Genomic DNA, 12,636 nt, shown 5'->3' on the forward strand with positions numbered 1-12,636 from the left:
TTATTAGAAAAACATTATTGATTAAGAAAACAACGAACTTAATATATGTTTCTCATCAAATCGCTGGATCTTAAGACCATATCTATAAAATTAGATGGAAAAAAAGTGCAAATGGTGCATTTTATATATTTTGAGATGGCTGAATGGTTTTTATACATTTAAAGACCTCTGAAAAACTGTTGCAAATGCTGCATTTTGCGATGACAGTTGATTGGCCACAGTTTTTAGCCATGGAATGTACCATTAGCGACAGTTTTTAGCATTATAAAATTATAAGAAAAACCATTCGGCTATAGAGTTAGTCAGTGATTTCAAGTTATATATATATATATATATATATATATATATATATATATATATATATATATAGAATTACTGACTTCAACAATTCATCTAGACAACCAAATTACTGACTCTATATTTCTCTTGAACAAATATTCATTGTTGAACGCTTAGCAACGGAAGATAAACTCAATTAGATGTTTGGATTAGTAGGGACAACTCTAACTTCTTGATTCACCTCCCTTTCCCTTTAATTAGAATTAGATAGTTGCAGTGAAAAGTCAAGTTTGTTTAGTATAATAAAGGTCAGGACACATTTTCACGCTCACACTAACACTTTATCTCAGACTATAGTTTCTCTTTGTCGTTTCTTTGTTGAATGGTCAACCACCAAACATTCAATAGGAAATTAAGCTGGTTTGTGATCGTCGGTCGATTAATTGACTGGTACTGCTGAATCAGTTATAGGCCAAAAAACTTTTAGAAATTAGTTTTCTTAAAAGAAATCAACGAGGAAAAAGTTAAAAACATAAGCAAAAAATAAAATAAAAAAAAATATCTTTTACATAATTAGAAGTTGACGTGCGGTGCTCGTGAGCCGGCCATGAGCTAGATTTGGTTCAAAGCCCGCCGACTTTGGTACTGCCGGTCGTCGAAAACACGAGGAGATAGATAATATATACATATATATTGAAAGAACTAGAGAGCAGGGGAAGAAAGTGAGAGGAAACTTCATGAAAGAAAGAAAAAGGCAGAAGAGCAGTAGTAGTTAATAAATATTCCAGGCTGTTTGACGCGTGAAGTGCAGTAGCCGTACGTGGAAAGCGACAACGTCACTTCCTCGTCAAAGATGACATTCAAGAAAGCCCTCACAGTCCACAGTACTACTGCGCTTTCAATCTTGAACCTGGCCGGCTCTGCCGCATAAATAAATATATATATATATATTTATTGTTGACTGTGTGATCTCTCCATTACAAATCTGCAGTTCTACGCAGAATATACGAAGGAAGTCCGATGCGAATCGGCTTGTTATCGCACGGTCGACCGCCGCGCGCGAGTGCTTCATGTACATCCGACAAGAAACTTTCCTTTAATTTCTAAATATATTTATAACTTGTAGATGTTTGGAGCAAGGGGCACATGAATCAAAATCATAATACACACTTCTTCGTATACAGAAAAACACATGACTGGGATGGTAGAGGAGAAACCACCTGAATGGGGCAAAGCCAAAAATTTTTCATCAACCGGGACAAATTAAAGTTTTTAAATTTTGAATATGATAGAAATATTATTTTTTAAAATTTTTATATATTAAAAAATTTTGAAGTGGAACCGGGACCCACTGGGGTCTTACCTTGACTCGTCCATGGGCCTCCCCTAATACTACAAGAGAGAATACAGAGAAAGGAAGTTAAAATCTTTTTCGCTAATCGCATGAGTAGAAGCGTTGGACGTGGTGATGGGCAGAGACTGAACCTAAATAATAGATAGATTTTCGACCCTTGATGTACTACATACCTTCATCATGTGGTATGTGAAAATTTTGGATTTTTGATAACTCAGTCTTCCTATATATGTATTTAATGCATGAGATTTAGTACATTAAATCTGGGATGTGAAATTTAAGTTTCAGGTTACATTAAAGCTTAGTCACAAGTAATGCAGTAAAAGCTAATGCTAAAAAAAATGTCAAATATATATTTTCATTTTTTTGGAGTTGTCCTTCTTCTTGTGATCCTTTTCAAAAAAGCAGGAGTTTTTATCTTTTTTAAGTATATAAAACTGTTTTTTTTATGAGTATAGATTAAAGCTACTATCCAACAGTAAGAACCTCATTTTATCAGGTTGGTGGTGAGTATGAGTATATATACTCTGTAAGGAGTAAAACTCAATTAATTAGCTTAAAAATTGCACATACGTTTTTTTTTTGTTTGTCTCTATAATGGGAAATGGTCTTTTCAATCGTAATCGTCATTCGGATGAACACTGCATTCAACCAAATGGCGTCTCTTCTGTTAATTTGCTGGGTGGCTGACATGCTGATCTAGAAGTAGAATATATGAATCACCAACACAATCTTCAATGTGGCCACAAAGGAATACTCGTAGAACCTTCTTATATATTACAAAATACAAGGCATCTCCCCCTAGAGCGTCGAAGGGCGCCAAATGCCAGGGACGTACCGGAAATCGTACCTGTGGAAGGCAATAAAGAAAGCAGACGATGGGAGACAACATGAATCTCTCCCAGGGATTCAGAAAACGAGGAAGGAACGCAAGAGTTGGTGGATGGAAAGCACAGCAGATGCGTTAAACAATTATATCTAACAACAGACGAAGGTTCCAAGCAATGTCTCAAGCCTGAAACTATTAAGAATGCTCAAGAATGTACAGTGGAATGTATTACCTCAACAAACTTAATTAAACTGTTGCTAGTTAGTGCAGGACAATTGGTTTTTCTTTCTCAGTAGATATAGAAGAGAAGTGAGCACCGCCCGGTCAGGTCCTTTTCAAGCAAAAAGAGTGGGAGGCGGACAAGAAGATCAAAATCGTATCCTTCATTTTATGCATGGATCCTGATCACCTACCTACACAAGTTGGTGGTCACGCATGGATTGATGTGATCATATATACAGAACGCCGGATGGCCGGGTTTTGAACGCGTACCATTCCGTGCTGTCCCAGCGGCGCTGCAACACGGACCCACCAGCCAGCTGCATGAAACGCGTACATTTTTCCGTGCTATTCTAAGCCCACTGTCCCACCTGCCAGCCGGCTCACCTCCCCCACTCTCTCTTCCTTCATCTGCATATAAATCAATGTCAGAGTAGGACTGCCGGATTGAGAGAGAGAGAGAGAGAGAGAGTGAGCGAGTGTGGTATAGATCAGATGACTGCCAAGATGACGAGGGCTAGTGCTGGTTCGACGGAGCAGCTGGAAGGTGGGGGGCGTTCTCCGGCCACCTCCTCCCGGCAGGCAGCTCGGGCCTTCCGAGGCGTGAGGCGCAGGAGCTGGGGCACGTACGTGTCCGAGATCCGGGAGCCCAGGAAAAACAACCGGATCTGGCTGGGGTCGTTCGGCACGCCGGAGATGGCCGCCCGAGCCTACGACGCCGCCGCCTTCCATCTCAAGGGCCGCTCCGCGGTCCTCAACTTCCCGGACATGGTCGCCTCCCTCCCCCGCCCCGCCTCCTCCTCCCGCCGCGACATCCAACTGGCCGCCGCCAAGGCCGCTGCCGTCTTCCCGCTAGACCGGGCCCAGTCCCCCAATGACATGACCTGCCCCGTCGACGTCAATGGTGCACTAGAGGAGGAGGGTCGCCCCTCTACCTGCAGCAGCTCGGGGGGAAGTCCACCGCCATGGGAGTCGGACACAGAGCTGGAAGCCCTCTTCAGAGAGATTGAGAACAGCCCTCTGTCGATCAGTCCCATGAGCTTGGTGGAGGATCAGGACGACCTTGTCAGATTAGAAGATTTGCAGTGGTATGACTACTGGGTTATGTGAGCAACCCTAAGAATTAATAGACGTTTCTTCCTTATTCGTGAGGGATCGATTGTAGCTAAGCTAGCTAGCCGTCGAAGCGACTGGGCGTGGTCAATCCTTCAAACATAATGCATGTAGGGAGGTACTCTGAATGCCGCGTTAATTTTATGAGACGTACGTATATATTATATAGTATGTGATAATATGTGTAACTTTTTTTTTTTTTGTTGCTTGTGATGCATGACGAGAGGCAAGCCATTTTAATGTATATTCGATTCCCTATATGATATAGACTCCTAATTGTACCTCAAGTTTATCACATCAATGGAATTCTTTTTTATTTTGCCTTTTTGCTACTATGTGTGACGTTTGTAGAATATGTGGTCATTATCAATGCAGGTGCCACTAAAATCGCTTTGCTAAGTATTATGTTGCCAAAAGCAAGCCAACTTTGCCACCCAGAAAAGAGCATGTGAGAGGTAGATAGTTGTCACCAACATAAGGGATAGACATCAATTTGAACAAACATTGCTACTCATGTGTGTGTGTATACATATATATTGTTGAACTACATTACAATGCACATTTACATTTAAAACATCAAGAATCAAATGAAAGAAACCATTTTTTAAGATAAAACTTTAAAACCAACGATCTAGATGTTTCTGTTTCTAAAATTGGCTTACTTTGCATGGTGAGAAGAGTTGGTTTTATTTTTATTTGGATATTGGGGTAAACATAATTGTTTGGGGAGAGAGAGAGGGCAATATTTACATAGCTCCCAGTTTACCAAAACAAAAGGCCTTTATAATTACAATAAAGATGGAATTTTGTCATTAAAAAGAGGTTTTTTTAAGACATCTTTTCTTAAAGGGCATTTTTGTCATTTCAACAACTACCGAGACATGCACAGGGATGGAACAATTGTGACTGTGTCTCATTTTGTCATTGAAGAGGAGGAGACCATTTTTCTCTTTCCTTTTTGTGAGGGAGCACTTTGGTCTTTTCAAGTACGATATATATGTGCCAATATATAGCATTTTGTTTGCGTCTGGGAATTGGGCATCATAAAACCTGCTTCAAACGAGAGGAATCTTCGCCACTTTCTCTTTGTATGGCTCGTGAACGATGCCTTTTGAGGAATGCCAGCCATGCGTGCATCCTTTTCCAAACTTTTTTTTCCTGGTCTAGATGACGCGCCACTTGACCACTCTCACGCGTTTATATATATATATAAGTTATATGCCCGCATGCTAAATATTGTTGAATGGTTAGAAATTTTAAATGTCACGGAAAAAGGATAATTGCTACGTGAACATTAACATTGGTTTATTATTCAACTGTTTTTAGCAATGATTTATGCTTTGAGAAATGAATTTTTAATTTTAAGGTAGGTATCTTCTCAAAAATGATTTCATATCAAAAAAACAAGTCAACAAATTAATTTTGAACTAGCCCATGATTTCTCAACAGGAACGTGATTGAAAGGTTTTGGTTCCATTTTGATGGTGTTTAGTAAAAGGGACACTATGTATGTTGAAACATATTCAATATGGAGTTGTTTGGCAGTAGAGACACGTTGTGAGTATTTCTATCTCAAAAATTGAAACAGGTTTATGAAACACTATAACAAACTTGTTTTAATCTTTGAGGCAGATTCATCTTACACTCACTAGGTGTTTATATTACCAAACATTAGCGACTACAAAATATATTTTAAAAAATGAGTAGATTTTATAAAAACACTCGATTTTGAACAACATTGCTCTTCCCAAGCAGTTTCTTTTTTTTTTTTGTCATACCCAGCATCGAAACATGATCCCGTAAATGAACAGGTCGGCAACTTCTAGAACTTTCTCGGCATGTGTAGTGTACAACTTCATAAATGCATTCTTTGTTGAGAAAGGTGTGGAACAAGTAAAGTTTCATATACACCAAGCATGCGGTCGACCGTGGTGCAGTGCAATGTTGTAAATTTCTGTGACAGGAAACGGCCTTCAAAAATTGAATAAGATTTAAATAAATTCTAAAACAGTTTTTGAGGCCGAATTGACCAGGCGTTCGGACTCGGTTAGAGCTTGTTCGTCTTCATTTTAAAAAGTATATTTTGTCTCTACTTTTTCATATCAAAGATGCTTTGGTCATTTTGGGCACCTAAAGAACACATAATCTGCTTCATTATCAAACTTTTTAATGCATGGGTGCGCTATTCACATCAGCAGTGGGGCCACTGCATGAAGATTGCAGTGGACAGTGGTGGAGCCAGGCCAAATAAAAAAAAAAAAAAAAAAAAAAAAGAGAGAGAAAAAAGAAAAATCAAGGAGGACTGCAGAGATTTACTAAATTTTCTACAAATACTAAGAGGGACATGTCTTATAGACTTTTGCACTTCATATTTGAAGAAAAAGAGAAGCATAAATTTCAAGCTTTTCCATCCATATGAAGAAAGGCCATTCACTAAGTAATGCTTCTAGGACCACACAAGACATGTCTATTTTGATTTGACCATGGATTAATGCTTCTTCTGTCTGTTCTTGGGGCCTATATCAATTGATTAAATTGTATGAGTGAAGGGCGTCAAGACTCCGAAATCATTCTCAAGTCGGCCATTCTGATTCATGATCAGTTTAACTTCTCACAGTAAAGATCAGAAGGAAAAGGATGTATGATTAACGTACGTGCGTCATAGTTACCATTCACACAAGATTTTATGTTGTTGCTTTCAGAGGTTAGGTTAATCTACAGTTCTTAGTTCTTACATAGCGTGTAAAGTTCCTGCTTAGTAGTTGTTTGTTTCTGGCGGACGTCAATTGAAGCAGGTTGATAGTACAGGGGGTTTCATTTAGGGTTAAGCAGAGTAAACATGATCATCTGTGCTAGCTGTTGGTGGTTTGGTGTATGTCGGCAGGCAATATTTTCTCGTGGAAGAGATCCGCTGCTGTTTATAGTAATGGAAAGAAAGATTTGATTTGATTTGACTAGCTAGCTAGCTAGCTGCTTCGATGACCGCCGGCCACCCTCTCCATTTCAAAGATGTGATGCATGGATGAATATCTCATCCCCAAGTCGCCCATCTTTTCAATAGATCAAGAAAATGATGTATCCGTCACTCTCACACTCAGATTAATTATCATCTAGCTACCATTTTATTGTCGCCCTCTGAATACCCAATTGCTTACTTTTGATGAGGCTCCCTGACCGCTTAAATGATTAAATGATAAAGATCTAATCTGGCGATATGGAGTAATGGTGAAAAAAAGTTGCACGTAGTGCTTTTTTTACTTTTTAGGCTAATAAAACTTCACTTTCAGAAGACCAAACACATGATGATTTCCTTTAGTTATGATGGAAAAAGGTTTCATGCATCTTCGTCTCACTGAAAAGGTTCAAAGTAAATTGTATTGATCAGTGTGAATCTATGGCAGTCGAGTGCCAACACTTAGATGATCGACAAAGGCTAATATTTAAGCAAAACCGCTGTGAAGATTTGATTGTTTCTGCTCCGTAAGGCTCTCAAGTGTCACCTCCTTTTACCTGGTCCTCGATGCTTTGGTCGATTATTAAGCTCCAGAATATTGATGGCGTCAAGTTGCCAAACGCTATTTAATGACGTACGGTCTCTTGATGTTTGGCAAACATTGTCAGGTCGATTCTTCACGTGCTGCTGCATTTTCAGCTTCCATGATTGAGTCTCGATCTTTAATTTCTCCTACTCGAAGCATGCAGTGCTCTCTGGTTCAATCAATCATGGGTGTTCTCCTTCATTTAATCGCGGGTGGCCTACTCATCAATGGCGTTCCAGCTCGAAACCGATAATTGGTGGAAAAGAATGGTTCTCCTTTTATGGGGAGTGAATGTCTGTTCAACTAGATCTCTTCATAGTCTCCCTCATGAAAGCATCCCCATTTTCATTTTTCCTACTGTTCTTCTTATATCTGCGCTTAATTTGGTGGTCCCTGTTATTCATGGCGTCGAATAGTTTTTTGGATAAGAAAATCCGGCGACGAGTTTTCGACGTTGGTCTGATCAATCAAGAGTGTCCAATTAGGTCCCACGCCCACTTAAGAAGCAGCACATCAGCCAGTTGCATTGCCGTCAACTCTACTTTTCTTTCTTCCCTTCTTTGAGTCATTTTCTGTTTGGTAGCAAGTCAGTTCAAGATCCTCCGATTACTCTTAAGTCGGCAGGGACCGCGGAAGTACAGTCAATTCTCCATGGGCCTCCAAGCTCCATGGCTGCAGTGCCACCTTTAACTTCATCATGCTGTTGTTTTCTGGATGGTAGATGCGTGGGTGGTGGTGATATCAACAGGCAGATCATCCACTGATCATAACCCTTCTGCTCTGCCATCTGTGTTGGGTCTTCTCATATCTTAATTACAGGCGTTAATTTGTCTGCTTTCCACGAGTCGGCCCTGCACTGCTCCGATTGATGGTATTTATGCATGAAAGTGATGTTTCATGATTGTAAGTTTTACTCAATATTGTAAAAATCGGTTCCGACTCTCCTATCGAAAATCTTAGAAAATCGTGAGTTTCAGAAACAAAATATTTATTTGGAAGGATGAAAATGGGTGGAAAACTGAAATGATGATCCAATATGTATCTGCTTTTGTACATTTACACGTTTTCTTGAAGACTATGAAACAACTAAATCATGTAATCGGCCACAAATTTGGGCTACTCAGGATAAACCATAACAGAAAAGAGGTTCTAATGCAGCTTAGATGCCTAGAATTTAGAATGCATTCAAGAATTAAAGAATGAAAAGCCGCCTAGCCGTCATTCTAAATAAGGATGAACACATGCTCTTTACTAAGACAAATAGTCATTAACTGTACTGTAACTTATAATTAGTGCGTTGTGAGGACAACAGAAACCGATTTGGGGAACTTGGGGATCAAATTTCTGCTGGTGTTTACACACGGACTAGTTTCAAGTGACCCTTCTTTAAAAATTATGATCGGGCTGCACCACTTGAAGATACTTTAAGACAAGCTTTCCATAATTTCTTGTTGCGGTAAGTAGCACTCAGTCGAAAGTACTTCCATCTCTCTTTTCCTGACAGGTTTGCCAATAAAAGGTGAGGCCACTTGCCCGGGAAAGAATTTTCATGAAGTTTAAACGATATTGAGCGCTTACTTCCCAATTCTTACCAAAAATGCATGCCTAATGAGATGATAATGGCAGTATATACTATATACTCTCTCTCAATCACAAACTCTAAAAGGCTACATGCTTGCCTACAACAAGTAGATATGGATTGCACGTCCTTCTTCACTTGAACCAAATTGCCCTGCTCACACGCTTTGGTGATGGAGGATGTACCCGTAGCGCAGCTGTGCCTCGAGCTAAAGGCCACAGAACTAGCTAGGACCTAGGCATGCATCTACGCGGCCATGGTTGAGAACCTCACAAAATGGTTGAAACAGGGTCTCTGTTTCTTCTTTTTTTCGTTTTCTTCAGCAGAGGGATGCAGTGATTGATCCCGACGTTTAACAGACCGCCATGTCCAACGAAGTGAAGTTGGCTCTTAGCGCCCGCTGAGGTACAGCGTGCTGTCCTGTCTGAGCGAACGAACACTTCGCCAACTATGAGGATGAAGTCATGGAGTACTTAAATCATGTCCTTTTATAACCTTGGTGTTGCTTTTCTTGTATTTTCTTATCTGTTTGGTGTTGGACCATATGTCGACCAGAAGCTTGGAGCCAATGTGCCAACTACACTTCTGACTATACAGAATTTATCTTTTGTCTTCATGAATTTCCCCTTAACGAATCAGAAGACGCAGATGCCATGTAAAAGGATTTGCTGTTCTTTTCTTTTAAACTGTCGGGTCGTCTGCGGGAGTCAATTCAAGCATCTTCCCATTGTGGAAATTGTCACCTTCAAGGAGAAGAACTAGAAGACCAGGAGGAGGAGGAGGAAGGTGGAAGGTGCTAGGTCTCCTTGCACGAGCCAAATTTAAAGTCCTGTTCTTTGAATTTCAGTGGCATTTAATTATAAACTTGACTTGGATATCATAGATTAACTTTGTACTGTAGCATCGTATCTTAAAATGTTGTGTTCTTGGATGGTTTTATGATCAGTATTCCATACAATTTTGAGGCACAAATCAACTGGCAGTCATTTGCATTATCCTCAGTTTTAGTTTCTGTGGGACTCCCAATTATGCTTTAGGAAGTCGACGAATGGGTTACCAACGATTTCTTCAATCCATTGCATTTTTGGAGTTTGAAGAGACAGAAAAATTAAAGAAGAGAAAAATAAAACAGCTTCTATTCGGGATTAAGAAACAGTATGAAAAGCAGTTCGTAAAGCCTTCTTTTCTACAAGAGAGTTAAAACAATTTCAATTATAATCAAAATGGTACAAAGCCAGCTGCAGAATATATTGTTCTTGCGGCACCAGAGACTATTGTAAGCCACAAGTCCTGTTTCTTGGTGACGACAGAGCATGTTGGGCTGCATCGGGCTCAATGCAAGAGACCACCAAGTTCAGGCTCTGTCCAGAGCGGGAACAACCTTTGGAGTGAAAGATGCCCTGATATGTTGGTCGGTTCCTTTGGTATATTTACAGCTAATTTGGGGGGTTTGTCTGTGCTACTACATCTATCATTCTTCATCCTTTTCTTTCGTTTCTGTGGAGATGCTCTGTTCATACACAAGCTGCACAGTCAAGGCTAACAAAATAATTCCGAGAACTGCTATCTTCCGCCAGTCAACGGCGGATGAAATGGTGAGAGCATCGATGATGGTGAGCACCAACAGGCCAACCAGCGCCAGATAGATGTTTCTTCTTATGCTCGACTTGGCACTCCCTCGGGTGACTTCCTTGAGCTTTTTGACTTCCTCCTTGGCATCTACCTTCTTATCCCCTGTGGGTGGCTTGGTCTTCAGGCTCTTGAAGAAGAGCCCATCGTTCCTTTCCTTCTCCATCTGGTCTTCAAAGTCCTGCAATACTTGGTCGTTCCTCTTGATCTCCTCCTTGTTCAAACCTGCATCTTCTTCGAAGGCCTGCATCCGACTCTCCAGATTCTCCATGATCTGTTTTGAGTGTGATGAGCCCGATATCAGTATCAGAAGCGTGGGAAAAAAATTGAAGTGTAATTAGAAAGGCGACTACCCACTATTACAAGTATATTTTGTGAAAATGTTTTGTACTTTTTAGGCTTAACGTTATACTGAAGTTCATGGGATTGCGAAGCCAATGAATTCCTGAACTTGGATAACTAGATTGCTATTTAGAAGTTGTTTGGGAGTCCCAAAAGATAAGACTTCACCAATTTAGGCTGTTTGGCAACTTGTTAGGGAGTCCCAAAAAGTTAGAATTCCACCAATTTTATGTGGGATAAAAAGGCCTAGGAATCCAAACGCAGAGTTCCGGAAAAAGCATAGTCCAGATACTCGAGAATCCAAACGATATATTTTCTTAGTTGGGCTCGCGTCAATCAAGTAATGGAATCCACTATCCAGCGTAATCAAGATCAGTCGTTTTAATTTATCATCACCATCTTTTTCTTTCTTCTTCCTCTGTTTTCACCCTGCAAATATGAAGAAACCCATCACCAATCACCTCCCGGCCGACCATAGGCGTCTCTGAGTCGACTCAGCCTTCTCTCTTAGGCGCTCCCTCATATATATTTATTTTGAATCTACAGGAAAAGACAAGACAAGATGGGTATGTAAATCTGACCCTTGCACTGGCTTCATCGAGTCCCTTGAGCGTTTCCTCTGCTATTGCATCGAACTCGACATTGGCCTCTTCGGCGAACTGTGTCAAGTAGGCAGATCGCTCGTCCAAGAAGTTGGTGAGCCTGACTTTCTGCGCTTCTATCATGGCCATCTTCGCCAGCAATTCCCGCTTGCGCTCATCTCCTTCCGGCGAAGAAGAAGAAGGTTCGGAATCCTTCGTGTTGCAGGACACAGTCACAAAACAGTGGTTCCTCTTATTCGGTCGTGGATTTCTGCGGTGAGGGAAGCACCGGTTGGGTGGATGAAGCGATGGATTCAAGATGACCTTGAGAGCGATCATGTTATTTGGTAGCAGCACAGAAGGAAGAAAGGGCTGGTGATGGATGCTCTTCTGCTACTTGTATAATTGAATTGCCCATTCCCCCTCTGAAATATTCTGCACCTCTCGTTTCTACAAGTGTTATCAACAATGAGGCATCATTTGGTAGAGCCGTGGAAGCGAAAGAAATTGTTCAGTACAAGGCACTAGTATTGCAGGTAATAGCTATTGTGCCCCTCATTCAATTCCCCCATACAGAATGCAGAGCCTTAGCTCCCCATTTCAAATTCGAAGCTTTCACCTCACTTCAAGAAAACTTTAGCTGCTTATACCAGATTTGACATGACAGATGCAAAGAATTAGGAGGGTCAAAGCAATTCCTTTACTCGAAGCAATCTCTTTTATGTTGCTAAACTAGTGAGCTTAGGGGGAGATCTACATTGTCTATCAGAAATCATAAACCTCAATCTGATTGGAGATAGAGCTACCACGGTTTATTTAGTTGAACTCAGGACTAGGGATGTCAATTGGATACACCATTTATCACCAAGTTTATCAAATGTTTATACATTTAAATTCGTACTCGAATACAAGTGCAGAAAAGACTATACTATTATCCTAAAGTGTTTTTTAAATTCAGAATGAAAACCCAATCTGAATCTGATTCTTATTTTTACGTCCCAATTCAAATCCTACTTTTAGATACCCAATTTGATGTATCAAGATTCAACTTTCGAAACGTATACGGTTATAAGATATCAGTGAGAAACTAAAACCGAATCCTAACCTGACTATGGTCATATATTTGTTTACCAAGAATACAAGTCTGAATCTGATCGAATGTCATTTCTTAA

At 40.3% G+C, this 12,636-nt stretch overlaps 2 protein-coding genes across 2 annotated transcripts; one reads left to right on the plus strand and one right to left on the minus strand.

Moving 5' to 3' along the window:
* The first annotated feature begins 3,117 nt into the window (after nt 1-3,117).
* On the plus strand, nt 3,118-4,126 carry LOC116267504 (ethylene-responsive transcription factor ERF037-like). The gene has a single exon (XM_031649260.2). It carries the CDS (start codon nt 3,177-3,179, stop codon nt 3,789-3,791), a length of 615 nt encoding a protein of 204 aa, XP_031505120.1. The 5' UTR covers nt 3,118-3,176; the 3' UTR covers nt 3,792-4,126.
* Nucleotides 4,127-10,020: 5,894 nt separating this feature from the next.
* LOC116249323 (uncharacterized) lies at nt 10,021-12,188 on the minus strand. The gene is made up of 2 exons (XM_031622575.2): nt 11,465-12,188; nt 10,021-10,815 (listed from the first exon to the last, which is right to left on the minus strand). The coding sequence occupies exons 1-2, from the start codon at nt 11,801-11,803 to the stop codon at nt 10,384-10,386; spliced, it is 771 nt and encodes a 256-aa protein (XP_031478435.1). The 5' UTR covers nt 11,804-12,188; the 3' UTR covers nt 10,021-10,383.
* Between the last annotated feature and the right edge of the window lie 448 nt (nt 12,189-12,636).

The sequence above is a fragment of the Nymphaea colorata genome, chromosome 1 (genome assembly GCF_008831285.2).
Source record: "Nymphaea colorata isolate Beijing-Zhang1983 chromosome 1, ASM883128v2, whole genome shotgun sequence".
NCBI classification, from domain to species: domain Eukaryota; kingdom Viridiplantae; phylum Streptophyta; class Magnoliopsida; order Nymphaeales; family Nymphaeaceae; genus Nymphaea; species Nymphaea colorata.

What these genes read in the sequence shown, in the direction of transcription:
- LOC116267504 (XM_031649260.2), top strand. Translation starts at nt 3,177, where the DNA reads ATGACTGCCAAGATGACGAGGGCTAGTGCTGGTTCGACGGAGCAGCTG.
- LOC116249323 (XM_031622575.2), bottom strand. Translation starts at nt 11,803, where the DNA reads ATGATCGCTCTCAAGGTCATCTTGAATCCATCGCTTCATCCACCCAAC. An exon ending in TCGATGAAGCCAGTGCAAGG is followed by an intron (nt 10,816 to 11,464) that starts GTCAGATTTACA and finishes CACTCAAAACAG; the next exon opens with ATCATGGAGAATCTGGAGAG.